Genomic DNA, 27,914 nt, shown 5'->3' on the forward strand with positions numbered 1-27,914 from the left:
ATAGGGAAGTATAGGCTAACAATGCAAAATTTTCAAAAATGACAAAGTGTTTCAGGTGCCTGAGTCACTTTTGAAAATGTTACCCAGAAAAATTTTTCTCCAGCTCTGGCAGTTCTTCCCCTGGGGAAGCCTGTCTGTGTGCTGGCAGCTGGAAGGGGGTTGGGTGCAAATTTCCTTGGATCTGGACTGACTACCAGCTGCCCGACTGACAGAGGAAGAGGATTTATTACTATTATTTATCATTTGTCTTCTCTGTTTAGATCATAAGCCCTTAGGGGCAGGGAGTGTGTCTGTTTGTACAGCATCTAACACAGTGGGGCACTGAGCTCAGCCTCTAGTTGCTACCATACAAATAATAAATAGTTATAGTCATCGTTAAGCTTTTTAAAGCTGACACTAGGGAGTTAGCTCCATACTCGTGAGTATGTGGCTGACTCACATAGTTGGCTTTGAAAAATCCTAGCCAATAATAGTAGTTGTGCGAGATATAGAATACAGATGTAATAAAAAGACAGTCCCTTTCTCAAAGGATTTACAGTCTTCCCCGATGTCTTTTGACATTTATGCTGAGAGAACAGACAAACCAGGTCACGGTGAGCAAGGAGAGATGACAAGGAAACTGGTGATGTTTTGAACAATAAGCAGTGGTGTAATTTCACCATAACCATTCAGATGGGTGTTTGTCACATCATGAAAAATAAATTTTTTGTTCTTCCCTCTTGAAGTTTGAAAACTAATGTAAAATAAATACTTTTAGATGAAGCACCAGAGCATTTCCCACACTACTGTGTGCTCTTTGGCTTCTACTGTTACCTTTTCCAGGCTGCAGGTAATCTGCAGAGCAGATTTTTGGTGTATGGGGTTTTTTTGTCTGTCTGTCCCATCAGACATGAATGGAGAGAAGCAGCAGACATTCAGTCAGAGTGAGATTAAATGTCTCTTGCATTCTAAGAAACTAAATTTAAAAAATCAGAGGACTTTAAATAGCCGTGTATTTAGCTTTTTTCTTTTGGTTAACATGTAGAAAAATATATTTTGTGAATTTTTTTAAAATCTCCTTTTCCTTTTTGAAATAGGACCAACTTGGATTTTGCCACGGTCACTCAGTTTTTCAGTACGTTCAGTTCTGTGCTAGGATACCGAGCTACCGTTATTGAGGCCTTCAGACAAATGGGCAGATTTACTGTAAATGAGAGTGTCCTTTCAAACAAAGATGTCCTCATGCTCTTGCATAAGTGGAGCATCATTGAAAGAAATCTGCAGCTCCAAGAAGATGTGCAAACAGTTGCTCAAAAATATCAAGTCAAAGAGCTGCTTAGTAAGTATTAAAAATGTTGGTTTAAAAGCACATCGGTTGCAGTGATTTTTAACATTGTTTAAACAAATAAAAGTGGATTCTGAGAGCTTTTAGGAACCCAGATTTCCAAAGGAAACCACTTTTAAAGTAAGAAAAAAATCAGTAATAAATCAAGTATTGTGGTTTGTTAAATATATTGTATTATATTTTCACATGAAAGTAAATGCCGTTTTTAAAAAATCGTGTGGAGGCTTAGTCATCAGCTTGCCATAATAAACTCAAAGTGTTCAAAATATTCTGTCTGACAAAATGACATAATGACTGTGGCAGATTGTGTGGACAATATTTTCTGGAGTTTTGGCAGCCTGTTTGTATCTGTTGCCTGTTCTGTTAGTGAGTATAAGCCTTGCAACAGAAATATCTGATCAAGAAGCCAACTGGTTAATCAGCTGGAATGATGAAATTCTGACCCAAACAGTTTTGCTGGGTGGTCTCCTCCATTTAATAAAGTTGCAGCATTTGCAGCCAAAGCCTTGCAGTGTTCTGAGAGTGCATGAGAACCTAAAAACAAAATTGATTTGAAACTGGGTATAGGGAAATTGACTAGTCTATTTTCGTTATCCCTGCTGAGAGAAATACAAAAAGTAAAGGAACAGCACAATGAGTGAAAGGCAAATTTAAACTTTTTACCGCTCTTTCCATTTCAGTAATATATAAAGATATTGGGGCGAGAGCGGGAAGAGGTGTATATTTTTTTTAATCCAGTACAGCAGGATCAGCGATACTGTAGTTTTTACAGAATGTGTTGTCACTTAACAAAGTGTGTACAATATATTAAAAGCCCATCAAATTTAAAAAGATGTCAAAATATTTTTTTTAGGTATTTCTAGGGATTCTGTATATTTGCCTGTGCCATATTATTAACATACACACACACACACATAAAATTTTAGTTTAGTGAATTATGTTTGCATTTGTTACCATTTCTATAGTTAAAGATCAATTATTGTGTCCAGTTTCATTCTCCAGCCCTCAGCAGTTTATAAGACAGTCACAAAAATTCCCTTTGACATGAAATGTTGCTGTTAAAATCACCTGCTGGGGTTGATATTAATTTTTTTTTAGTAATCAAAATTGGTTTAAAACCATTTCATTTATTGCAAAATAGCGATTTCTGATGACTTTCCAGCTTTTTCAGAATTAGGATCTCTGACAATACCCCATTCAATACTGATGCAGTAGAATAAATGCATTGCTGCTGTTTACAAGCTTTACTGCTTTGATAATATAACTAGCAATGAATTGAACTGAAAGTTTCACATAACCTTACATGAAAGTCTAAGCTTTTGCGAGATCAGGGCCAAACTACATCCTGTGGATGTGGGGCCCAGTGAAGTCAATGGAAAGACACCCATTGGCTTCACTGAGCTTTGAATCAGGGCCCTAGTGAAATAATTTCACCCTTTGCAATTAGAGGCTTTAATTCAGCAAGGTACCTAAGCATGTAACTTAACTTTTTAGGTACACAAATACTTCCATTCACTTAGGTCGGGTTGTTGAATCAGGCCAGAAGCATGTTCTTTGCAACCTCCCAGCAGCTGTAATGACACAAGGCCATCCTCCCTGCATTATAGTGACAAGAGAGGTTTTTGGAGGGCTTGAGACTTGTTTTTATTTTTCCCATTTACAGAAAATATTAAAGAAAAGAACAAAGGTCAAGTCCCATTTCGCCCTTCATCTCGCCATGTTCGGAAAATGGATGTGGTAGAAATAGAGGAAGAAACTGACTCAGAGCTGAAGGTCTCAAACTTAGAGAAATGCAGAGACCATCTGGAGTCCATATTGGTTCATTGGGAGCCTGTTTATCCAGCCCCGTTTGCTAAACTTCCAGAGGAACGGCTTGAATCTACTGATCCAGAGAATGAAACTATCAGTCTTACATGTGCAATTGCTTACATAGTAACCAAATGGCTAATGAAGTCCATGGTGGATCATAGCCTCAATATACAAAATGTATTTTTCACTCTCAAGTGGCTAAACAGTAGCATTTTGCCACACCCTCCAGTAGTGCGGGAGATTCTTAGGGATGCCACACTGAAAAGTAGTATCTTTAAGCTTTACAACAGAATCTGTGAAGCCAACAAAGAGAAGTCATCAAACATTGAAGAGCTCTGTTTGTTTAGTACAATCATGCTTCACTTTCTGGATACTCAGGGGTTGACTAACGCCAGTTGTCATAAGGTGGTGAAAACGTTCTGCCTGTCAGCAATGAAAGAGAAGGACGAGATCAAGAAAGGTAACTTGTCCTTTTTTTGTTTACACTCAGTAACAAGGCAGAGGAGTAGATAACAATAGTTGTGAACTTAAGTCTTTTTCATTCATCAAATGTTTTTGAAATCTGTCTTCGCTAAGATGGAGGATCATCACTTCAGAAGGCTATCTTTTTGGGAAAGATTTGGCTTATTGGTCATTAATTAATATAGAATATGGTCTTCACCTCACAAGAATATTTGATATAACATTAGTCCCAGTCCCCAAAAGAAGCTGTTGTCTTGGATTAAATTTGCCTTGCTGAATTATATACATGAATATCTGAAGTTGTATTGGGAAAATATTCTTGCACCAAAAGTCACATTAGAGGTTCTGATTTGCATGACACCAGTTCTGTCCATTTGTTGACAAAAGTGGTTGCTAAGGGTATAATTAGCTATATTCAAAGATGTCCGAGGTTTCCACGAAAAAGAGGGTATTTTCTATTAAAGGTGGGAAGCGGATGGTCCAAGATGAGCACAAAAAATTAATATCACCTTAAAGGAAAGGATTAGCGAACTCTAGCTTTAAAAACTGTTTTGAAAGGGAAAGTTTGGTAAAATAGATTTTCCATGTTACTGTTTTGAAACTGAAGAGTATCTATTCTGATTCCTTTTTTCCTCACTTTTGTTTCACAGCTTCTTGTGTATTCCTGGCTTCTGTTTACATTGGGGACATTTGGCTTGGAGCACAGGAACCAGATATGTTTATAAGCCATGTCAAATTGATCTGTGGTGGTACAGATGGTAAATTAAATGGTGATGACAAGAAAATGCACAGACAAGCGGAAGAAGCCATGGTATCTCTTTGCAAAGACATTTATTTAGCTATTTTGGGGCATTAATTCTCTATACTGACTCGTACTCAAAATGTCAAACCTATGTCATCACTGCTGGTAACCATGAAATCCTCTTTGAATTGTACTGTGTACAAATCTAACTTGTTTTTTCCATACACTTCTACAAGCCCAGAAAAAGAGAGCAAGACTTAAAAGAATTCTGTACATGGAGAATCTAGCAGTAGAATATTCAAGCAGTGTTTGCTCTTTCTTTCGCAGACAAGGGCAAGGTGGGATGCTGGAGCTATGATGTAACTTATACTGCAAACATTTTTTACTTTCTAAAATACTAAAAAGAAAAATTGCTGATTACTGCAGTGCCTCCAAACTCATTTTCATTTCCCCACTGGCCAGAGAACACAAGTCCTAGCCATCAGAACCAAGGAGGAGACATTACTATGGCAAAGACCTATGTTCTCACACTTCTGAAGAGATGAGGGGTGGTCTTCTATGTGCTTATCTGTGTCCTAACCGCTGCTTTTCCAGAGAGTGGGGATGAGTGTTTCTGAAGCAGACCCAACTTCTGCATCATAGAGAGAGAAAAATGTGAACCTGAGTCTCCTGTGTAACAGTGACATGCACTAGGTTACTCCTGACTAGGACAGTCTAAAGACTCAGATTTCAATCGGATAATGATTGGTCCTTCTGCCTGTTTTCTCAGTAAAAGCATAAGGCTTTGGTACTGCTTCACTTATGTTAAATCCAAGTGTTGCTTTCTTCAAATTAAGACCAAAAAAAATAGTATAATTGACCAAAACAAGACCTAAATGAATTGTTCCTCATCAATTCAAATTGTATTCTGCTGCACATTGTTCATGAAATCTAATTAAAGATTTCTTGAACAAGACCTGGAAGGGGCAATTTAATGTACCATTTCAGATATGCAAACATGGAGGTACTGCATTTCAAGCTTTGAAATGTAAAACAGGGTTTTTTATAATGCCTCATATGTGCTATGCATAGGTATAGATTTGTACAGATTTCTAACTCAAAGTGAAATCAGATATATACACTCCATTTAATGTTTATAGAATCTGTTTTTAATACAAGTGTAACATTTCATGTTCACATCGTAGTATGGCATTATATTTTATATGTTAATATATTCTGAAATATAATTTATTTTCTTGTAGTTTTTATTCATAGTATCAGTCTATTTGAAGATGATTTTTAAAAAATATAAAACCATTCTCTTTGCTTGTTCAGTGAAAATATATTTTATTCCAAAGGGCCCATCAGGGGTTGTGCAGTCATATAACTTAGGCCTAAAATTTGACAACCATTTAAAATGATGGGAATGTTCTTTTCAATTAAAAAAAAAAGCATTTTTTTTTTTTTTTGAAAAAGAAAGTTCACTGTTGCCAAGAAGTAGGATATTAAAGCCATAGCTGCCATTTTGGTGTGACATACCAAAAATAACGTGTGAGCTGCACCCAGCAACCAAGAGAAAACTTTATTCTCAGACCTTTATGTAGTGCTAACACAGGGATCAGCAACCTTTGGTATGTGTCCCGTCAGGGAAATCTGCTGGCAGGCTGGGATGGTTTGTTTACCTGCCACACCCACAGGTTCGGCCGATGGCAGCTCCCACTGGCCGCAGTTTGCCCGTTCCAGGCCGATGGGGGCTGCGGGAATCGGCAAGGGCTGAGGTATGTGCTGGCCGCTGCTTCCCGCAGCCTCCATTGGCCTGGAACGGCGAACCGCGGCCAGTGGGAGGTGAAATCAGCGGAACCTGCGGATGCGACCAGTAAACAAACCGTCCTGGCCCGCCAGCGGATTTCCCTGACGGGCCGTGTGCCAAAGGTTGCCAATCCCTGTGCTAACACATTGCTGTTGTTTATGCTGGTACAGAGACACATTTCTTTTTTAAATGGTACTTTCAAAAACATTAACCAGAAGGAAACTCCTTATCATGTAAATGAGCTGACAAGTTAAAATTATTACAGTTTGGCCTGTGAAGGACATACAGTTCACATAGACTTTTATCAGTGGGGCTTATCCAAATCTTCATTTGGGCACTTTTAAAAATAAGGGTTGATTTCCAACTGGTGAGCTGCAATCTGTTCTACAAATGTGGTAATTAGGTACTTTTAAAAATACTGGGTAAGTGGCCAAACATCTTTAAAAGTTCATATGATCTGTTGAATGATTTGTTTTACTGCCCCACTATAAATGCTTTCTGAGTAAACGGTTTATGTGGGCACTTAATTTAACATTTAAAAATATATTAAAAAGATAAAAACAATGAGGAGTCCGGTGGCACCTTAAAGACTAACAAATTTATTTGGGCATAAACTTTCATGGGTAAAAACCCCCACTTCTTCAGATGTGGAGTTTTTACCCACAAAAGCTTATGCCTAAATAAATCTAAAGGAGTACTTGTGGCACCTTAGAGACTAACCAATTTATGCCATAAGTACTCCTTTTCTTTTTGCGAATACAGACTAACGCGGCTGCTACTCTGAAACCTAAATAAATCTGTTAGTCTTTAAGGTGCCACCAGACTCCTCGTTGTTTTTGTGGATGCAGACTAACATGGCTACCCCTCTGATATTAAAAAGATATAACAGCAATGTCAATAAAAAACAAATGCAATGAATATACCCAAGAAAACTAATCTACATTTTGAACCAAGGAGCTGCACTACTTTAAATAAAGTAAGTCACCAATTTTGGCCCTGGTCCTACAATGAGAACTGTGTTGACGGATCACCACTGAAGTCAATGGGGCTTTTCATGAGAGGGTCACCCTTAGTTCTCATTGTAGGGGTCAAAGCCTTTAAAGTTCAGTAAAGATGTGATCCCATTGTCCATTGATGGATTCTGTGGACTTTGAATTGGATCTAAAAGTACTTCCCTTTGTGTACCGTGTGTGAAATGGATTTCTAGTTTTTAGCAGCAGTTGGTATTTCTCAGGATTTAAAGTAGACCAGGAAAGATGTGGCTCAATGGTAGTACTTCAGCCCTGGGGCATTCTGACTGGTTCAGCAAGGGGTTGCTGAAGTAACAAGAGAAAGGGAATTTTAGGCCTCTAGAGTGGAGGTTTCTTAATAGGCTGATTCAGTAGAAATTAGGATCCTTTGAGAGTCATTTGGCATTAAGATTTTTTTTTTTTAAGGAGCTCAGCTTGATTTTGAAGCATATAAAGGGACTGGACTTGAGTCCTACTGCTGTGGAGTTTGTAGCCTACAGAAGGGGGTAGAACTCTAGCAAACCATGAAACCTGGCAAACCACGAGGAGGAGCATTCACCTTCAGAAAAGTATGTGAAGAAAACTCCACACTGAGAGGATTGGTAAACTTGAGATGCCCAGAAATTGGTGTAGGTAGGAATGTCACCAGAAGGGAAGCTATTCTTCCCCAGAAGTATTTAGCATTTTTTAAGGGGTGGATTGCATTTTAGTATATTTAATATTAGTTTGTTTTCCAGGTTAGGTTTATTCTGTATATAATGCTATTGTTTTCTTAAAGTAATTTAAAAACATATTTTATTTCCTTGTTCTTTGGACTTTGTATAAAAAATAATAATCCATCTTAGGTTTCCATATCACACTGAACTGTTACATATAATGTCAAAGAAATAATAGAGTATAAGTAACTTCAGTGGGTCTGTGCTTGAATCATGCCACATTGTAACTAAAAAAGAGAACACCAGTTGATTGAGTGATTAACATACTTCAGCAATCCCCTTAGAATCCATCCATTGCGAATAGTTCTTGATACCAAGTAGATCTCTGTCACAGGCTATCATTAGTCAGTGAGGAGGATATCCACCAGTTCAGACTGAAGGCCTGAGCAGGTCAATTGGTGCAATGATCTGTTAGCACCACTTAAGCAGAAAAACATCCAGGGTGAAATCTTGGCCCTGTTGAAGACAATGGAATTTTGCCAGGATTTCATCCCAAATATTTATTTATTATGTCAGCCATGAACCCTGCCAAGTATCTCATGCAGTACTCTCCAATCTAATAAAAGAGGAGCACGTCTGAGGAAAAAAGGGGGAAGGCTGCCTATTAGAAAGTGAGGTGCTTTGACATTTCCTTGCTAATAACCTGCCTTCAATTCCTGCAATCATTTCCACATTCACCCACCTGGTCCATGACTCAGTGTGACTCAAGCCACTTTAACCCCTGGTTTTTCTGAGTCTATTGCTGATAGATAGACTTGCTTTAAAAAATATTCTACAGTACTATTTGCAGTATCACCAACCCCCAACATTAAATCATGACAAGATTTTTTTTTTAAAGGTTATGTTGTCTGGTCTCTCTGATTTTTGAACTGCCCTTGTCCATCCCCAGTGTGTGTGAGACAATTAGAATTGCCAATTCCCAGATTTGTAGCATATGGTGATTCCATGGCCTGCTTGATGGTACGGAGCTTCCAGCTTCTCTCCAAACCCCACAGTTCTAATTAATTAATTGACAGGTTTCAGAGTAACAGCTGTGTTAGTCTGTATTCGCAAAAAGAACAAGAGGACTAGTGGCACCTTAGAGACTAACCAATTTATTTGAGCATAAGCTTTCGTGAGCTACAGCTCAAATAAATTGGTTAGTCTCTAAGGTGCCACAAGTACTCCTTTTCTAATTAATTAATTCTGTGTCCCACTCAGCCCAGCAATTATTTATGCAACCCTTATATCGGTACTGCTCCCTAGCCCCCACATCATCTTGTCCTTGCCAACCTCGCCTCTGCTCATCCTACAGCCTTAAGAGTTCTTCACCCCTCTCCCCCAGGCCCTTCCCCCTCCTCCTTCCTACGCCTGGGGGTGGGGAAGCTCCAGTGGTCTTCATCCACCTTTTCCTTCCCAGGCCTGCTGTTGTAGGAATGGAATGGGAGGAGGAGGGGCGAAGACTAGACTGACCCATTGTTCACAGGAGGAAAGAGGAAATTCCCTCCTTCTTAATCCTGTCCTGTAAGAATGGTGTCGGCTGCTCCCTCTCACTCCTACCTGACCCAAAAACCTATCTGGCTCCTGAGAGCAGGAGGAGTGAAAGTTATGCCTATCTGCTGCATCAGATCTGATTGGCTGCTCTTCCCCAGGAAGCAGGAAAGTTGGAGGGGGTTTTACTTTTCCTCCAGACAGAGGGTTGGAGTTTCTCATATCATCACCAGACTGGCTCCAGCCCTGGCCAAAATCACTTTGATTGTGAAGAAATCCCAAGAGTTGGTAACACCGCAAGTTGTTGCGCTAATAATAAAACAGTCAGAAGTAAACGTCTACAAAGTTTTCACCTGACACCAAGGTAGCAATCAAATAATGGCAGAGTTTCAGAGTTAACATTTTCCTTCTGGTCATTACTTTGGTATTAAAGCAGACTAGAAATTGGTTTATACAGTCTTTCAGAGGGCTACCGGGTCATGATTAGCATCACTTGCCAGCTTTATTTACAAATACACTTCAGTTTGTTTTTGGTAAGAAATGCTGCTTTTGACCATTTATTCTAAACAGAGCAGGTAAACTTTTTTTAAAGTAACCAGATATTTTTAAATATAAACCAAAGTAAATAAAACACATTCTGTTATACTTAAAAGAATAGCTGAATTTGAAGCTGGTGGAGCCAGGTGCAATTCTCTGCTCTGCAGTCACAAGGCTTTTAAATTTGATATTGCTCTAAAAGTGGCCAGATAATGCAATGTGCTAAGATGAGGTTGGCAATGAGAAGATGAGCTGAGGACAGGCGCCTGAGGAAATAAGATTGATGACTATGGTCATGATGCAGTTCATAAGGAATAAGTATTGCAGGAAAAATATTTAAATCTAAGCTGTCCAATACCGTCAAAGGGTTCTCTTCAAATTAATAAAACTTTTGATCCTGCAAAAATTTACACTTATCTCCATGTACATGAACAGCTTAGCTGAAGATGATATCTAGTGCATAAAGGCAAGCCCAATACATAACAGTTTGCAGGATTGGAATCTACTTTGGTATTCTACACCAATGGTTCTCAACCAGGGTATGTGACCCCCAGGGGGTAGGCAGAGGTCTTCCAGGGGGTACATCAACTCATCTAAACATTTGCCTCATTTTACAACAGGCTACATGAAAAGCACTAGTGTAGTCAGTACAAACTGAAATTTCATACAAACAATGACTTGTTTACGCTGCTCTATATACTATACAGTGAAGTACAATATTTATAGTCCAATCAATTTATTTTATTTGGTGAAAATCGAGAAAGTAAGCAATTTTTCAGTAATGGAGTGTTGTGACACTTTTGTATTTTTATGTCTGATTTTTGTAAGCAAATAGTTTTTAAGTGAGGTGAGACTTGGGGTACACAAGACAAATCAGACTCCTGAAAGGGGTACAGTAGGCTGGAAAGGTTGAGAACCACTTTTATATACCTCTATTTGCCGGAACAGCCCCTGCTCACAGCCACACTGGAGTAAATCAGAGTAATATACTTGACAACACAAGAGTTGCTTCAGATTTACAACCATGTAACTGAGAGCAGAATCTGTCCCTGATTATTTTTTTAAGTTTTTCTTACATCCAGTACATTAGTAACTTGACAATGGTCAACATTTGCAAGATCTGGGATTATTCAGCACCTCTAATAATCAGCAAGTCTAGCTAGGTGCCTAAATGGCTTGAGAAGCCTAACTCATTAGGCATCGAGGTTTGAATATTTTGAATTTTAGCCTTTAGTTTTTAAAATTATTTTTGTTCTCTTTTTCAGGGCTAATTTAGTTTAATTTTACACAGCTACTAATAGGTATCAAGAGCATTCTTGTGTCTTCCCACTCTGATTGGTTTTTAAGGAATCCATTTCCAGCTGTCACTCAAGCCGAGATACTTCCATGAATTTCCATGATACTTCCAATTTCATCTGAAAAAGAATTACGTAGTTCAGTAGCGATCAAGTCTGAGTTCGGGCTGCTGAGATGATCACAATGCAGCTGCTCAACATTGGAGCTACTTTCTTCCAGATGTTCTATCCGGTTCCCTACAAGCACTTGTCTGTAATGTGTGGAAAGGGGAAAAAAAAGCGTTGTTAGAGAGGACTTCAGTTTTGGAGACATGCTCCAGATCTCATGTAAATATAATTAGAGTTTATAAACATTATAGATTATTATATTCTAACACAAAAGGTATTGCATCCAACATGAGAACTGTTTTGGACCTCATGATGATGGATAAAGATGAGTTAATTACTGGACTGGAAGCTAGTTGGTTGTCTAGGCACTCGCGATCATGACCTGATTACATTCAATATGGGTGCACAGAGGACAGTCCCAGCCACTAATCTATATACTCTTGGTGCTTCAAAAGGGCTAATTTCCCCAAACTGAGGGAAATTATGAGCAAAATTGATTGAGAGGAAAATTTTAGACAAATGTGTTTGAAAACTGGGAGCTCTTTAAGAAGAGTTTATTAGATGCCCAAAAGCCATGATTCCACTATCAAGAGGACGACTTTGGCTAAAAGATCCTCTGAGTTCAGTGGCAAAGCAAAGGCAGCAATAAGAAATAAAAAAAGAACATATAACAAATGTAAAAAGGGAAAATTAATATCAATCTATATAAGCTAGAAGTTATGACGTGTAAAAAAAACAATAAGAAGTTAAAGACAGCAGCGAAAAGTCCATGGCAGTCAGAGCTAAGTAAATTAGTTAGGAACAATTGTTAGGAACAAAAGAAATTCGAGCAATGGCATAGGCCCATTACTAGGTAAATATAGTGTGATTGTTAATGATGATGCAGAAAAGGCAGAAGTTTTCAATAAATATTTCAGTTCTATATTTGGAAAGAAGCAGGATGATGTATTCATATCACATGAGGTTGATTAAGTATTTTCCAATCTATTAGTGACTAAGGATGATGTTAAACAACATCTAGTTGGGATAAACATTTTTAAATCAGCAGTGTAGATAACTTGCACCCAAGAGTCCTAAAAGAGTTGGCTAAAGAGAACTACGGCTTGCTGATGTTAAATAAATCTTGGAATATTGGGGAAATTCCAGAAGACTGGCAGAGTGCTGATCTGCCAGTATTCAAAAAGGAACAAACTTGATTTCATTATTTCATGAGATTATGAATGTGGCCGAAAAAGGTAACTGTGCAGATGTAATATACTTTGATTTTTACCACACAACATTTTGATTAAAAAATTAGCATTAGACAATAAAGCATACATTAAATGGATTAAAACCTAGCTAATTGCTAGATCTCAAAAAGTAGTTGTCAATGGGGAATCCTCATGGAATGGCAGTGTTTCTACTGGGGTTCCACAGAGAAAGGTAGTGGGCCTTCTATTAAACATTTTCATCAATGATCTGGAAGTAAATATAAAACCATTACTGGTAGAATCTGTGGATGACACAAAGAGTGGATGAATGGTAAATCATGAGGACAAGGCAGTCATACAGTGGAATCTGGTTACTTAGTAAACTGGGTCCATTCAAACAAAATGCTTTTTTAATACAAGTAAATGCAAAGCTATACAGTTTAGGAACAAAGAATGCAGACTACACTTACAGAATGGGAGACTATAGCAGTGCCTGTGAAACAGGTTTAGGGGGCATAGTGGGAAAGTAACTCAACAGGAGCTCCCACTGTGATGCTGTGGCAAAAAGGGCTAATGTGATCCTTAGGTGTATAAACGGGGGTAGTGAATAGGGGAGAGAGAGAGAGAGAGTGTGTAGATGATTTTACCTCTGTATATGGCATTGATAAGTCTGATACTGAAATAGTGCATACAGTTCCGGTATCCACATACAAAAGAATGTTGAAAAATTGGAAAGGGTGCAAAAAAGAGAGACAAAACATTATTCAAATGCTGGAAAAAATGCTTTACAGTGAGAGACTTAAAGACTATCAGCTCCATCTGCTTATCAACAAGAAGATTGAGAGGTGACTTAATTACAGTGTATAAATATCTTTACAGGGAGAAAATACCACTACTACTAAAGGACGTTTTAATCTAGCAGAGAAAGGCATAACAAGAAGCTGGCTGAAGGCTGAAGCCAGACACATTCAAATTAGCAATTTTTAAATTTAAATAAATTCTTAATGGTGAGGGTGATCACCCATTGGAACAAACTACCAAGGGAAGTGATACATTGTCCTTCTTTTGATGTCTTCAGATCAAGACTAATGCCTTTCCGGAAGATATATTTGGGCCAAATACTAATTATGCTTTAGTCAAACAAATCTTATTGTACTCAAAACAGGGCTAGCTGGATGAGATGTAATGGCTATGGCTGTGAGTTTGTCACGGAGGTCATGGATTCTGTGACTTTCCATACTTCTGCAGTGGCCACTACGGCTGGCCCAGGGGCAGCCTGAGCAGCTCAGGCAGCCCCCAGGCCAGCCACACCAGCCAGTGGTAGGGAAGGCTTGGGCGACCCCCTTTTTCCCTCCCAGCAGTGGGAGGGGGGTGAGCGTGCTGAGTGGTGCTTACGTCGGGGGGCTCCCTGGAAGTGGCAACATGTCCCTCCCTCAGCTCCTAGCAGATGGCTCCGCACCTTGCCTCCCCTGCAGCTCCCACTGACTGCAGTTTGCAGCCAATGGGAGCTGTGGAGCCGGTGCTCGGGGTGGAGGCAGTGCACGGAGCCCTCTGGCCGCACCTTCACCTGGGGGGAGCCGCGAGGAGCCAGGTAGGGAGCCTGCCAGCCCTACCAACTGCCCCCTCCAGCAATAGCAGGGGTCCTGGGCCGCACACTGCCCCCTCCCCAGAGAACCTGCAGTGCTCCATGGGCTGTTTCCCACAGAGCACCAGCAGCGTCTCCCAGGCCACCCCAAGATTCGGTCAGGGGTATATAATACAAGTCATCGACTAGTCATGGGCCATGAATTTTTGTTTACTGCCTGTGACCTGTTCATGACTTTTACTAAAAATACCTGTGACTAAAACATAGCCTTAGTAATGGCCTGTAATATACAGGAGGTCAGACTAGATTATCTAATAGTCCCTTCTGGCCACAAATTCTATGAAACCCTGGGCTGGTATGGCTGGCTATGGGATTTCAGTGTTACTGGATATATTATGCATAATTCTACAGAAACATTTTTCTTAGTCTGCCTTCCCTGTGAAAAAAATAAAACAGAAAAAATTAAAGAAAGGGATCCGGATTCAAAGTATGTTTCTACCCAGAAGTATATTCATATTTTAGTTACCATTGCTGTCTTGTTCTGAAAGATGGTGAGGAAAGGACTGAAAATATTAGAAACCAAGTATTATATCCTTATTAGGCCTTGAAACTTAGTGCACTTCCCTAGGAAATCCAAACCCTTCCTTTCTACCCTCTATACCTTGTTGCAAAGTCTGAAGCACCGATTACACACTAATAAGTTTCAACAATATCTTGAAATACCAGGGAAGGAAAATGCATTGGTTTAGAGGAAGAAGGGGAAGTATTATAGTGAGAGCTGTATTTTTATTTTCGTAGATTTTGGGGGAACCTTTATATGAATCCTGCCAAGAGTTTTCAAAAGTCTTTGCAGGCTGCGATCCCGAAACTGACAACCAAGGGCATGCTGCCGCACCTGCTGAATCCAACTGAAGTCAGACTGCACACGGGCTGGCAATTGCAGCATCAGGCTCTTAATATTTAAAAACAGTGAAATTGTTCATGACACGTTAGTAATAAAATGAATGGTGTTTTGTGGTTAATATTAATGGAACATTATGTCACCTTTTGATGTTCCCCAGTACCACTTTCCTCCTACACAATTCCCTTTCAGGACTGCACCCCTCTTTAAAAACATTGTTATTGCAGGTAGCGCTGTCTTATAAGACTGTTTTCCTTAGTGTGCAAGTAAACCTTTGGTCTCGGTAAGACATGCTGTGCTGCTGTTAACTTTTGTTTTGGGTAGAGGGAGCTGTGCAAGTAACACAAGAATTTCCCTTCATCTCCGATTACAGTAAATTCTTGAGGCAGGGTTGCCCCCTGAGAACTTGGCTTTGGTGTTGGCTGAGATTCCTGAAAGAAGAGATTGCCCTGAAAACTGTCTGACCACCTCTGTTCCAGGATTGATGTATATGTGCAAATAAAACAAGTTACTCTTAATGCATACCGAGGTGCCATATCACTGATTTCATCTCCACTGGGAAACCAGCCTGCAAGGCCCTGGATATCTGCTTTTGCTCACAGAGAGAGAACATTTCTGTATTAATTAGAAGCTTTAGGCCCTGATCTTGCAACTGACAGCATGCAGGCAAACCCTACACCTATGTGGAGATATCTGCTGACTTCAACAGAGCCCCACTCAGGCAAAGGGGTATGTCACACCCATCCAATTGCTGGACTTGGGCCCTAAAGAATGTTTTCTGCTACCTTTTCTCCTACCTAGTGGCTATTTTTTTAACCTTACCCTAATGATCTAGCAGTGGCAGCAGGAAGATCTTTGTCCTTAGTGTTACCAACTCTTGTGATAGTTGGAAAGAACTGGAGTATATGGTGAAACAGAATGAAAACAGGTAGAAAGTAAATCAAAAAAGGGCAGGTGTGTTGGGCTGGATAGCCTCTCCTGTTCCTAAAATTTCTTACAGTATGTTTTAACATCTAGAAAAACAATACACAAGATTCAGAGTAACAGCCGTGTTAGTCTGTATTCGCAAAAAGAAAAGGAGTACTTGTGGCACCTTAGAGACTAAGGCTCAAATAAATTGGTTAGTCTCTAAGGTGCCACAAGTACTCCTTTTCTTTTTGCGAATACACAAGATGAACTTCAAACTCTAAATAAACAATCCATCATCCAGTGTTCCTTTCAGTTATTGACACCTATAGTTTGTATAAAATGCCCCTAGGGTTTAATTGGTTACCATAGCACTTTCAATGGGTTACATCGGAAATACTAGTTACACTAGAGATTAATATGGCAATATTGTAATACTGCACAATACATGTCCTACGTGTTCTCTCTCAATGGCACAGTATAAAAGCTCACCTAATGTTTAGTCTTTTCCGTGTCAGTCTTGCAAGTACTCTGTTTACAACGAGGACTCTCTCTTTCCTGGGAGAATATTACTTGTGTACAATTTCTCCCGCCAGTTCTTTAGGCACAGTAAATTAAAGGGAATTTGCCTCTGTAACCATGTAATTTTATGTTGGATGTGTTTCTTGTATTCAGTATGTCTTATTTGGAAATTAGTTTGCCTCCTGCTTTGCAGTTTCTTTGGGAAAGCTGCCTTTTTGTATTGTTGTTACCTTTTGTTAATGTCCCAAAGGCCTTAGCATGCTGATATATTAGACTGTATTATTACTCCCTTTTACTATTATATTACACTATTGTTTGTGTCTGCTTGTTTGTGATCTAAGCTGGAACTTCTCTCTGCCTAACGGCTGAGCTGAATTTTTTGCCTCCTGATCAGCTTATGAAAAGCAGTGGGCACAGCCTTCCAGATTCATCCATGTTTACACAAAGTTGTTTGCTCAAAGAAACCAGCAGCAAGCAAAGTAAACTAAACATGGACTGCATCAAATAAAAACCTTACTTAAGCAAAGTTCAAAATCTCCAGTAATGTTAGGTCTACAACCCCACTAAACAAATCAGTGCTATGTGTCAATGGGCATCACTTTCGTTTGGTCTGTGTCACAGTCACAGAGGTTAGAGATGGAAATGAATGGCTAGATCACCTAGTTCTCCTACTTTTCCTGGAGAGTTCATAGAATCATAGAATATCAGGGTTGGAAGGGACCTCAGGAGGTCATCTAGTCCAACCCCCTGCTCAAAGCAGGACCAATCCCCAACTAAATCATCCCAGCCAGGGCTTTGTCAAGCCTGACCTTAAAAACCTCGAAGGAAGGAGATTCCACCACATCCCTAGGTAACGCATTCCAGTGCTTCACCACCCTCCTAGTGAATTTTTTTCCCTAATATCCAACCTAAACTTCCCCCACTAAAGGAACCACTACACTCCCGGAAAACAAGCCACCACTGCACGAAGAGGGATGAAAGGGCATGCAAAAGCCTAGGATTGAACCAGGGACCTTTAAATCTTCAGTCTAATGCTCTCCCAACTGAGCTACCTTAGCAACTACAGAAAGGTAAGGTGACTTGCCCCTGGTCACACAACAGGTTAGTGACACAGCTGGGAATACAAACCAGGTTTTCTGAATCTGAGTCCAGTACCCTGTCCACTAAAACTTACGTTTTTTTGATGTAAAGTCACTTTTCACTGACTGGGAACTGAACCCAGGCTGTGGCAGCGCCAAATCCTGACCACTAGCCCACCAGGGAGGCAACTGTCCCCTACTTTGTCAAGTCTAGCTTTAAATTACTCAAATGATGAACTGCATAATGCTAACATGAGTCCATTTGTGATCTCTCTCAGTGTATCCTGGTATGTCACACAGGCCCATGAGACGGAGAAAGCTATTATGCTCTGCTGTGTCACTAACTCAGAGCCTGACTCTAACACCAAGTAGTACCTTGTTCTGCAAGCAGTCCCTTTGAAATGGGACATCTCATACATAAGGAATTACACAAAGTGAGTAAGGGTGACAAAATCAGGCCTTTGAGCATCAGAGGCTACTAATGAGTAAACCCAATTTAAAATGCAGCCTTTCACTTCCAGGCTGACCAGGACTGTGAATACTACAGAGGCAACATACTCAGCTCCAGTTATAAGAACATAAGAACAGCCATACTGGGTCAAACCAAAGGTCCATCTAGCCCAGTATCCTGTCTTCCAACAGTGGCCAGTGCCAGGTGCCCCAGAGGGAATGAACAGAACAGGTAACCATCAAGTGATCCATTCCCTGTCACCCATTCCCAGCTTCTGGAAAACAAAGATTATGGTGGGCAAGTGATTCAAGTAATTTCACAGCAACCTGTCCAACTTATTACAGACCATCCAGCTGGTCACCGACCACATGCCACTTCGATGGCTTAATGGTATGAAGGACACCAATGCCAGAGTCATGAGGTGGTACCTTTCACTCCAGCCATATGACTTTCAGGTCATTCACCAACCCCGAAAGGCCCACGCAAATGCAGACTTCTTTTCCCGGGTAGGAGGGGCAGATGAGGAGGAGGGGCCACCACCAGACACCCTCTTAAAAGGGGGTGTGTGTGATGGGGTGTGCATACCCTGCACTGGGACTGCGGGGGTTAACCCCTCACTGTGGGCTGAGGAAGCCATGTCCCATGGCCCTACTGGGCATGCTCAAAGTGCAACACCAGGATAAGAGGGAGCAGCCTGGCTCAGTCTGGGTGGACTGGAGGGGAAGGAGGTGTGTTGCTGGCTCCTGCTGAAGGGCTGCGGGCACTTTATGACGCAGAGGCCAGCTAGCTGACAGCAAACCTCAACCCCCCAGGGTCTGGACATGACTGAGGGAGGGGGAACTATGAAGCCACAAGATGCAGAGAAGCGGGTAGGAAGTAACCCAGGGAGTCTTTGTGTGGAGTTGGTTGGACAACTGGAGGCTAGCATGGTGTGTTTCAGCCAGATCCCTGCTGAGCTGGTGGCAGACAACCCTGCCACTGACGGGGCCCTAGATTGGGACTCGGAGGAGAGGGAGGGTCTGGGTCCTGCTATCCTGGCTGTCGCCCACCATGAGGTGGTGGTCCATCCTGACGGTGACTGACTCTGGCTGGTAGGTCGCATTGCCCTGAGCCTGGGGGCAGTGATTGATTCCAACCACTAGACTACGCAGCCATGGCTGGGGGTGCGCAGGTGTGACCGTGGGCTCAACCTGCAACATGGTCTAAGAAATGCTGTCTGCAGAGGTAATATCACCCTCATAGTCCTACTCAGTATTTCCCTGTTTATCCACTCCGTTATCACAAACTCTTAACCACAGCATCACACTGGGAACCCTTGTTTAGTTGCTTGTTCACCATGACTCCTAACTCCTTCTCAGACGCTGCTTTTCAAGATATAGTCCTCCACCCTGTACATATGACCTACATTCTTTGTTTGCATGATATATGACTTTGCATTTGGTTTTATTAAAATGCAAATTATACGAGTGCACCAGCTCATCAAGCAATCCAGATGGCTCAGAACAAGTCGCCTATTCTCTTCATTATTTCCCAATCTTTGTCTTGTCTGCAAACTATCAGTTGTGCTTTTATATTTTCTTCCAGACCATTGATAAAAATATTGAATAACATTGGGCTGAGAACTGATCCCTTCCATAGGCCAGCTAATAGAAAAACATGTCCTGCTTTATGCACTGATATATATAAAATTAAGAATGTAGTCATTCTGTCATTTCAAGGTGAGTCAGAGTTGTGACAGATATTGCAACCCATGCAGTATCTTTGGGGACCATTTGATTAAATTTATGAATGGTTTAGTATGATAGTGTTCTGCTCTATGGTGGAGGGTTACCACAGATCTCCAGTGGGGAGTGATTAAGGTGAGCCACTTAAACTGTAAACAGCCCCCGATGTACCATCCCCTAGGGGTGTTTCTTGCATATACTGGCTCAAAGTGGGTTTTCAGAGACTAAGAATATATAAAGGCTGAGGTTAAATGGAATCACTGTCTTCCTTCTGATTCAGCAAATGGACAGGACCTTTGGTCCTAAGCAGACCCCAAACCTTGCTGAAGGGTTGGAAGGGATGTTGGCCTACCAGACTCACCATGTGGAAGGTGGGTGATTTCTGGTATGTTTAGTAAGCATGTAGAACTTGTGGTTTTTTTTATATTTGTTGTGTTGTCTCTGTAATGGTTTTGCCGTGTGAATAAATGTATTTTGCTTTGGAAGATCTGCATGGTACTTGTAACTGCTGGTACACACTGGGCATTGTTCTCCAAGAGAGAGCACAGACCAGGTGCTGGCATTTAGGTAGACTGACTTGCTGAGGATACCACAGAATATGTCAGGGGGCTGTACAGTCTTTACATCCCAGTCTGAAGGAAGTGGGACAAGGGTCCCTGCTCAGAGACTAGTGACAGCTGGAAACCTGAGACCTCATTGGGCACCCCTGAAGTGCGACAGAGGTGGGATACAAGTGCAGTTACTCTGAAACTGAACAAGTGTTACATGCTGATTATAATGTGAATTAAACATATCATCTGCAGTATAACAGCCTTACTTACTTGACTGGTGTTGACCCAGATCGGGACATGTAGAGCAATATAAGGAACAGAAACCCCACAAATGCAGCAAGCCCAACCCAAAAGGCTATGACAATTGAATCTGTTAAAAAAGAAAAAGAAGCATGCAGCATCAACAATAGAGTATCAAATAAAAAATGTGCAGAGAAAACTGACCTCAAAGCATTTTATACCATTTAATTAATTAAATTTTACATTACCACTGAATGGTATTATTCTCGCTATTCATGATGGGGAAATTGAGGCACACCTTGCTTAAGTGACTGCCCAAAGTCATATTGCAAGCCACTGTATAGTGTATCTGGGAATGAAATAATGCAGGGATCGGCAACCTTTGGCACACAGCTCGCCAGGGTAAGCCCCCTAGTGGGCTGGGCCGGTTTGTTTACCTGCCACGTCCGCGGGTTCGGCCATTCGCAGCTCCCACTGGCCGCAGTTCGCCGCTCCAGGCCAATGGGGGCTGCGGGAAGCGGCGCGGGCTGAGGCATGTGCTGGTCGCTGCTTCCCGCAGCCCCCATTGGCCTGAAGCGGCGAACCGTGGCCCGTGGGAGCTGTGATTGGCCGAACCTGTGGATGTGGCAGGTAAACAAACCGGCCCAGCCCGCTAGGGGGCTTACCCTGGTGGGCCGCGGGCCAAAGGTTGCTGATCCCTGAAATAAAGCAATCCTAATTCTAGCCCCCTGCTCTAATCACTAATGTGACAGCACTACATATATCTTTGGAAAAGCAATATATTACACATAAGAAGGTTTTGAGAATTTTATCCATTTGCAGATTACACAACTCAGTTCCTATCACAGAATCTTGGAACTCCAGTGTATGCACCTGTTATGTTAAAGGAAAACTGCACCCATATTGCTCAGCCTAACAGTCTATGAAGCAAATTCTGCCCTTAGATGCATGAGTTCCTATTGAACTCAATAGGAGCTCTGTGAATGCATTCAAAGGATGGAATGTGATCCTTAAGAAACTCTTGCCAGCCAGGAATTTTAAAATTGACCTTTCAGAGCCTAAGGATGGAGGGAACAGCTTGTTGAAAAGTGCTAGGCTCACAAGCGACATCAATGTGTCAGTCCAATGGAAAATTCTGTACCGTAGCTTGAGTTTTAGCACGTGCTTGACTGTCAGAAGTGTGTTTTTAATATTTAGATGGCATTTCTAGGACTGGCTGCTCTCTTCTGGGGTCAGTGTGGAACTGTGCTACCCAGCCTTAATATCGTGAGGTGCCAGGGGCAGAACATCTGTGAAGTGTAATGAATTTATAAGCAGACGTTAACTTCTGTTGAGGTGAAAAACAAGGGTCATTGACTCAACAGGCAAATGTTTACTAAGATAAAATAAATGTTTATCTCAAAGAACAAAAAACTGACGTTCATTGAAATAAACTCAATATGTAGGATTACGTGCTTCTACTGAAAACACCTGGAATATATCAGCAATTAGAGCCATAAATTAATTTTACATGGGGTACCCATTTTATTCCCTATTAAACTATCTATCTAAAGTTAGAGCTCACCTATTTAGGATTCTTATCAGGCCATTGAGATTTGGCCACACTAACTAGATTTGCGTCACTGACTAACAGGATGGTGCAAAATGATGGCAAGAAAATTCCAAGCCTACTAGAGTTTCAACTCATTTTGGTTTGAATTTTGAAAGCAAAATTCAACCCAGGTTTAAAGAAGGAATTGCCAAGTGGAGTCAAGGCTCAGAGTTTTGACTCAGATTCAGGATGCTGTACTGCTCCTTCAAAAGACCCTTGCCAGGCTCTGAGGAGGTATAGAACACCTATAATGCAGCCCCCTGAAGACTAAAGTTGGGGAAGCAGCCATCTACAGCACCTGAAGATGCCAGACATGTGATAAACAAGCCAGACAGTGCCCCAGAAATATTAGACTGCAAAGCAGGGATTATAGAGCACTGGCCTGACCTGTCTCCCCAGTAAGTCTTTAAAGTAAGGAGGGAGGCTCTTGTATTGGGAGGAGACAGAGTGTTCATACTCCAAGCAAACCTCAAGGGCTTGAAATGATGAAAAACAGTGTGAACTGCATCTGGTGGTTTGCAGTCATAAAACTCAACACAAACCAGAACTAGAGGGGATTGTCCAGCTTTAATAAGAAATAGTGTTATTCATGGAGCTCACTGGAACCAATCAAGGTACAACTATTTACATATGTAATGGAGGATAACACCACTCTGGATCTCAGGGTGGTATTTGAACTTGGGAGATAAACAGTAGACGTTTCCTGTTTTCAGCCTTTCACCAATTGGGATTTTCTTCTTTTCTTTAACAGATTTTATTCTAACAGTTGATAAAAGATTTTTACATGACTATATTTTTCACCTGCCTTTTTATAACTCAATTACAGGGTCCACTTAATTCATTATTATTTTAGTAAAAAATGGGTAAAACTGCCCAATGCTATTAATAGAAAGAAAAATCTTTGAGTAATTCTCTGAAGTGATGCATCATTCCTCTTGTCCTCATGGCTGGCTTCAGATTCATCAGCAAGAGAAACTCAGCCCTGTAATGTTCATATTGGACCAAAGGAACAAAAGCTGGCATTAAAATTGATCTGCACAGGAGAAAAAAATTGCTTATTTCCTTTTTTGCTTTGTTTGAAGTTGAAAATTCAGGTTTAGTCCACTCTAGAACATTGGCGAATAGAAAACTAGTGATATTATGACATCTCACAAGAGACTGAAGCTCAGATGCAGCAATGCACTTAAGCCTGTGCTTAATATAATCCTGCATACGAGGCCCATTGGCTTCAAATTGGGTGCTCTACTGTCCCATTTTTGCTGATCCAGCTGTGCAAAGGGGACTTACAGCTGGTTTATGGCAGCAGTTGAGGGTTCCTTTAGTCTAAGGTAATCCTCAACTTTGCCCATCCCTCCAGCACGAGCAGAGTGACCTTTCCAAGGCAGGGCCAGAGCACAATGGGGCCTTGAGGACCATTATCTGCCAACAAGTTAGTAGCTGTGTCAGACCAGGGCAACTGCCCCAGTGGTCCAGCAAGGGCATCCACTCTCAGGCTTTCAGCTCCCAAGCTCTTGCCTCTCTTGAGTGGATACATGCATCCCTGCCTTCACTGTGTTATTCCCAGCACAGAGTTGCTCACACACTTGTTTTCTTTCTCTTTATAGATTGTTAACAGGTGTAATTGCTACACTTATAAGTTACCCCACAGCACTTCCTATGCAAGCCTACTTTATTCTTAAGGTAAAAAGCATTTCAGAGAAAATATTAAAAACCATAAAAGACCCTACATACATGCTAATATGTTTACCACAGTTCACTCTAACAGGGATTCTGGCAGGAGCACTCCTTTAGTTTCCTCACCCAAGGAGATTCCTTGTGGTTACAAGTTCATCACAGCTCCAGCTCAGAACAAGCACCCAGACCATCCAACCCTACCCTAAGGATTGGGGTCCTTTGTGGACCAGGGGTCTTGTCCATTTGCTAGAGCAGGATGAAAGGCCCGAGCCAGTTTAAAACTAGGCTATTTATCCAAATAGCCTTTCTTTGTCTGTTAGCCCCTCAAGGTCTATGCAAACCTCTCCAGAGGGGTGGCTTCAAAGGGCTGATAACAGAGGAAATACATTGGCATCCCCCTTCCTACTAGAGAAGGTACCATATAATTCCACAAGAATCTTACACTATTGCATTTTTAATACAATGTACACAAAGGTATTAAACCTAATTCATTAAGGTTTAAATTAATTCAATAGTTTACTTAGGATATAGCAAGATACTGGCAGTCTGTCACAGCAGTTCTCTATCCTGTGCAAGGGTGGTTCAGCCTCCAGCAGTCCCGAAAGTCTTCAGAAGAGGCTGAAAACAGATGTAAAGCCACCTATTCCCCAGCGCTTCCCAGGTGCACCAAACATTGCTCTGCTCCACCTGGAGGTTAACCCCAGGATTTTTCAGATGTTACAGTTTCAATATTATCAATTACTTTGCACTACAGAGAATGTTTCTTGTATGGCTGTTATACAAATAAGCAGAAGTCTTTCAAGACTATAATTTATTCTTTGTAGACTAGATCATTGATGACAATATGAAGTTTTTTGAACCTTTAATATTGTACTCGTATATATTCTAACATTTCTTTGGTAACAGTAAGTTAAACAGGAACCAATAATGCAATAATATATTTGTCTTTTGTCACTTAACCATAAATTCCACCTGTCTGATACATATCAGTTTTTAATTCATCTCTGGTGAATTTATCCTTTTGGCTTCCATAGGATGAAGACATGGAGTTACACTAGGAATGAATTTGACCTATCATGTTAAGTAATAATTTAAGATTTCATTAATATTTATTACACTCAAAATGGAAATTCTAATTTTCTGTAAGTGGAGTTATTATAATTGGATGAAATGAGTGACATCTTATTTCTTCATCAATTGAAAATAAACATCAAAGGCTAAAGGAATCTACTTCCATGGCCATACTGTATATATGATTCATACAAGCACTTGGTCTTAGGTTTGCACAGCACCCAATGATGCCCATTAATTAGTAATAATGCATTATTTTTGTTATGGTAATAAACATCAATATGATTAGTTAGAGATGAATGTCAGATAAACTGTGTGTGTTCAGCTTCTTGTTACTAATTAACCAAAATTTAACTTGTTTCTCCATTAAGATCTAAAAACTTATATAAATTTTAATGCAAGCCTGGCATTCCATGAAGAAAACCACTATTACTGACAAAAAAAAATCTATATGGAGTAACAAAAGATTATTTTGTTACTCTATTATGCAAACAGTTAGGAGTACAACAAACTACTGATTAACATCTCAGAATAGGCTTCCATTTAGTAAATTGTTTTAAAAAAAATTTCTTTCCAATTAGATGGGTTAATATCAAAATCTTTCTCAAATATATATACTGTACAGTAAATGAAATAATATTGCAGTATTAGTATCAACTATCATTAGAACCTAATAAGTGTTGTGAGCATTCGGAAATACAGAGGGTCATCTATACAAATTATGCATATATATAACCCACTATAGTCTATGTTACAAAGAGAAACATGATAGTGAAGATATAAAGGGAGCTTATTCAACATATTTTATTCTTATCTAACTCTTAACGTACTAGATCAGCAGCTGTTACTATGCAATACTTACATTTATTAGCCTTCAACTTCCTTTCATCTACAGGAACTGGATCCAAATAGTCCCAGTAATATTCATAAGACCAATAATACTCAGATGAGTTTGTTCTGATAGCCATTTCAGTAGCGCATTTCAATCAGCTCAGAACTCCAATCTAATACTCTTTTATTTTCCACCACACTTCAGTTTCCTCATATAGAGATTGCATAACTGATGCCTGTGTAAATCATTCTGGAAGTCCTCAGACCCTGCAACTCAAGGACTGCTTAGATACCATTTAGTAGAAATGAATGTCAGACTATGACAGACACCTAATAGCAACATCTGGGGCTGGTGGGCAATTATGTACTAGCTATTTTGCACCCTGCTTTGTATTGATATGGATGTCCAATAAACAGTAACAGAATGGACAAAAGCCAAAATGACTTATAAACTATTCCCAATGAGTAACTAGCATCTGTGAAGCCCTCAGCATGAAACAGATTCTTGACCCCTGAAAAGAGCTTTCCTAAAAATTAATCATGACTCTATGACACATATACCCTAGAGGGCCCGATAAATTACTCCTTAAAAAAAAGCCAGTATTGGAACAGCTGGACATCGTGTATCAAATATTTTAAATGATTTGCCTTAACACCAGCCACCCCCAACAAATGATGTAAAAATAGGCCCCTGGCAGGATGTAAGTAGAAGAGATTCAGTGCTTTCAACAGTAATCTTTGAAATGCCTACACAAACACATATGTGCATATGCAAAACATTTTATCAGAAGAGAAATTACCAACATTAACAGGAAGACAGATCCTCCATCAGTTTTTAAATGTATTCCTGAGAACTACACCGTACATCATAGTTATCCTAATCAGAGATGGCTGTTTATTCAGGCTAAGGTCCCAGAAAACTTCATCTCAAAAGACACAATATTTGCTGATAGGAGTTTGATAGAGACTAAATGTGATTTCTGAATAGTGCCAGATTTCTCCTTTTGATATCTGTGTAGCATAGGGTCTCTACCATTATCTCTAAAACAGACTGACTGCAGAGGAGCATTTGTTGTCAGCCTGAAGCAGGAATCACAAATACAGCAGTAGGAGGCAGATTAGTTCAAATTAAATCTGTCAGTTTCAAAAGTATTACAGCTACTTGTTTATCTTATGTACTTATATAGTCCCCATCACCACAGTAGTTGAGCACCTCACAATCTTTAATGCATTCATCTTCACAACACACCCTGAGAGGCAGACAAATAACATTATCTGCATATTGCAGATGGATAACTGAAGCCCAGATTCATAAAGATATTTAGGTTCCTAACTTCAACTGAAATCAATGGGAGTTAGATGCCTAAATACCTTTGAGGATCTGGGCTAGAAAGACTAAGGCCTGGTCTATACTTAGATCAACCTAGCTAAGTTACTTGGGGCTGTGAAAAATTTCATGCCTTGAGCACTCCTAGTTTGGTCAGCATAAACCCTGATGACAGGAGTAGGTCGAGGGAGAAATTCTTCCATTGACCTTGCTACCACATCTTGGAGAGTTGGATTAATTACATTGATGGAAAACCTCCTTCTCTTGATGTAGGAAGAGTCGACACTACAGCGTCACAACCACAGTGCCTCAGCTGTGTGCTGTAGCGTAGGCATTCCGTGTGTGTCTTGCCCAGAGTCACACAGGAAGTCTGTGGCAGAGCAAGAATTGAATGCACACCTCCCACAGCCCAGGCTAGAACTCTAACCACTGATCCATTCTTCCTCCCTGAGACTCTCCCTACCAGTTTTTGTGAGTTTACAGTCATAACTGTCCTATCTTTAAGATGTTTTCTCTCTCCTGCTGCTTTGTGAAAGACCCACATAAACAGGGGGAACTGACTGAGGAGAAGTAGTGAAAGTGACTTTCAACAAAGCTGTATCAAATGCTTGAAGTATGCAAAAAAGTAAAACAGAATTATTTTCCCGCTAACATCTTTAGTTACAGTAAAGTAGTTCATACAAGAGAAGGCAAAATCAAAATTCAAAAGTTTGATTCTGAAGTTGTGTGTTCCTTTTAACTTGGTTTTCTTCTGGCAGGCCTGTTTTTCCCCACCCAATAGTAAGGCTCTTGCCCCACTAAGCAGTTACGACCATGCGAAAGCGTGCACAGACCATTCTTCAAATAAGTCAGAGGTCACTATTTCTATGTGCATTTTAGTGCATGTTAGCTTACACTCTGCTTAGAAGGGAAAATAGAGAAAATAACCTAAAATTTACATTGCATCATCAGCCCCCCAAATGCCAGCTTATTTGGAGGAAAAACTTGAAAAATGTTTCCCTCCCCCAAC

The 27,914-nt window shown here is 40.5% G+C and overlaps 2 protein-coding genes and 1 non-coding gene across 3 annotated transcripts in view; 1 reads left to right on the forward strand and 2 right to left on the reverse strand.

Annotated features, from left to right (window-relative positions):
* URB1 (URB1 ribosome biogenesis factor) overlaps positions 1–5,577 on the forward strand; it is a 70,767-nt gene extending 65,190 nt beyond the window's left edge. The window contains exons 37-39 of the mRNA XM_075133132.1: positions 1,077–1,318; positions 2,988–3,593; positions 4,246–5,577. Coding sequence (XP_074989233.1) covers positions 1,077–1,318; positions 2,988–3,593; positions 4,246–4,451 — 1,054 coding nt within the window. The 3' untranslated portion in view covers positions 4,452–5,577. The remainder of the gene's footprint in view (positions 1–1,076; positions 1,319–2,987; positions 3,594–4,245) is intronic.
* Positions 5,578–9,799: 4,222 nt separating this feature from the next.
* Positions 9,800–27,898, reverse strand: MRAP (melanocortin 2 receptor accessory protein). The gene is made up of 3 exons (XM_075133139.1): positions 25,610–27,898; positions 20,442–20,541; positions 9,800–11,405 (listed from the first exon to the last, which is right to left on the reverse strand). The coding sequence occupies exons 1-3, from the start codon at positions 25,713–25,715 to the stop codon at positions 11,228–11,230; spliced, it is 384 nt and encodes a 127-aa protein (XP_074989240.1). The 5' UTR covers positions 25,716–27,898; the 3' UTR covers positions 9,800–11,227.
* On the reverse strand, positions 17,352–17,424 carry TRNAF-GAA (transfer RNA phenylalanine (anticodon GAA)). The gene has a single exon. It is a non-coding gene; the product is annotated as a tRNA-Phe (tRNA).
* Positions 27,899–27,914: the final 16 nt, after the last annotated feature.

This window comes from Caretta caretta, chromosome 1 (genome assembly GCF_965140235.1).
Source record: "Caretta caretta isolate rCarCar2 chromosome 1, rCarCar1.hap1, whole genome shotgun sequence".
Classification (NCBI taxonomy): domain Eukaryota; kingdom Metazoa; phylum Chordata; order Testudines; family Cheloniidae; genus Caretta; species Caretta caretta.

What these genes read in the sequence shown, in the direction of transcription:
- MRAP (XM_075133139.1), bottom strand. Translation starts at nt 25,715, where the DNA reads ATGGCTATCAGAACAAACTCATCTGAGTATTATTGGTCTTATGAATAT. An exon ending in GAAGTTGAAGGCTAATAAAT is followed by an intron (nt 20,542 to 25,609) that starts GTAAGTATTGCA and finishes CTTTTTTAACAG; the next exon opens with ATTCAATTGTCATAGCCTTT. An exon ending in TCTGGGTCAACACCAGTCAA is followed by an intron (nt 11,406 to 20,441) that starts GTAAGTAAGGCT and finishes CACACATTACAG; the next exon opens with ACAAGTGCTTGTAGGGAACC.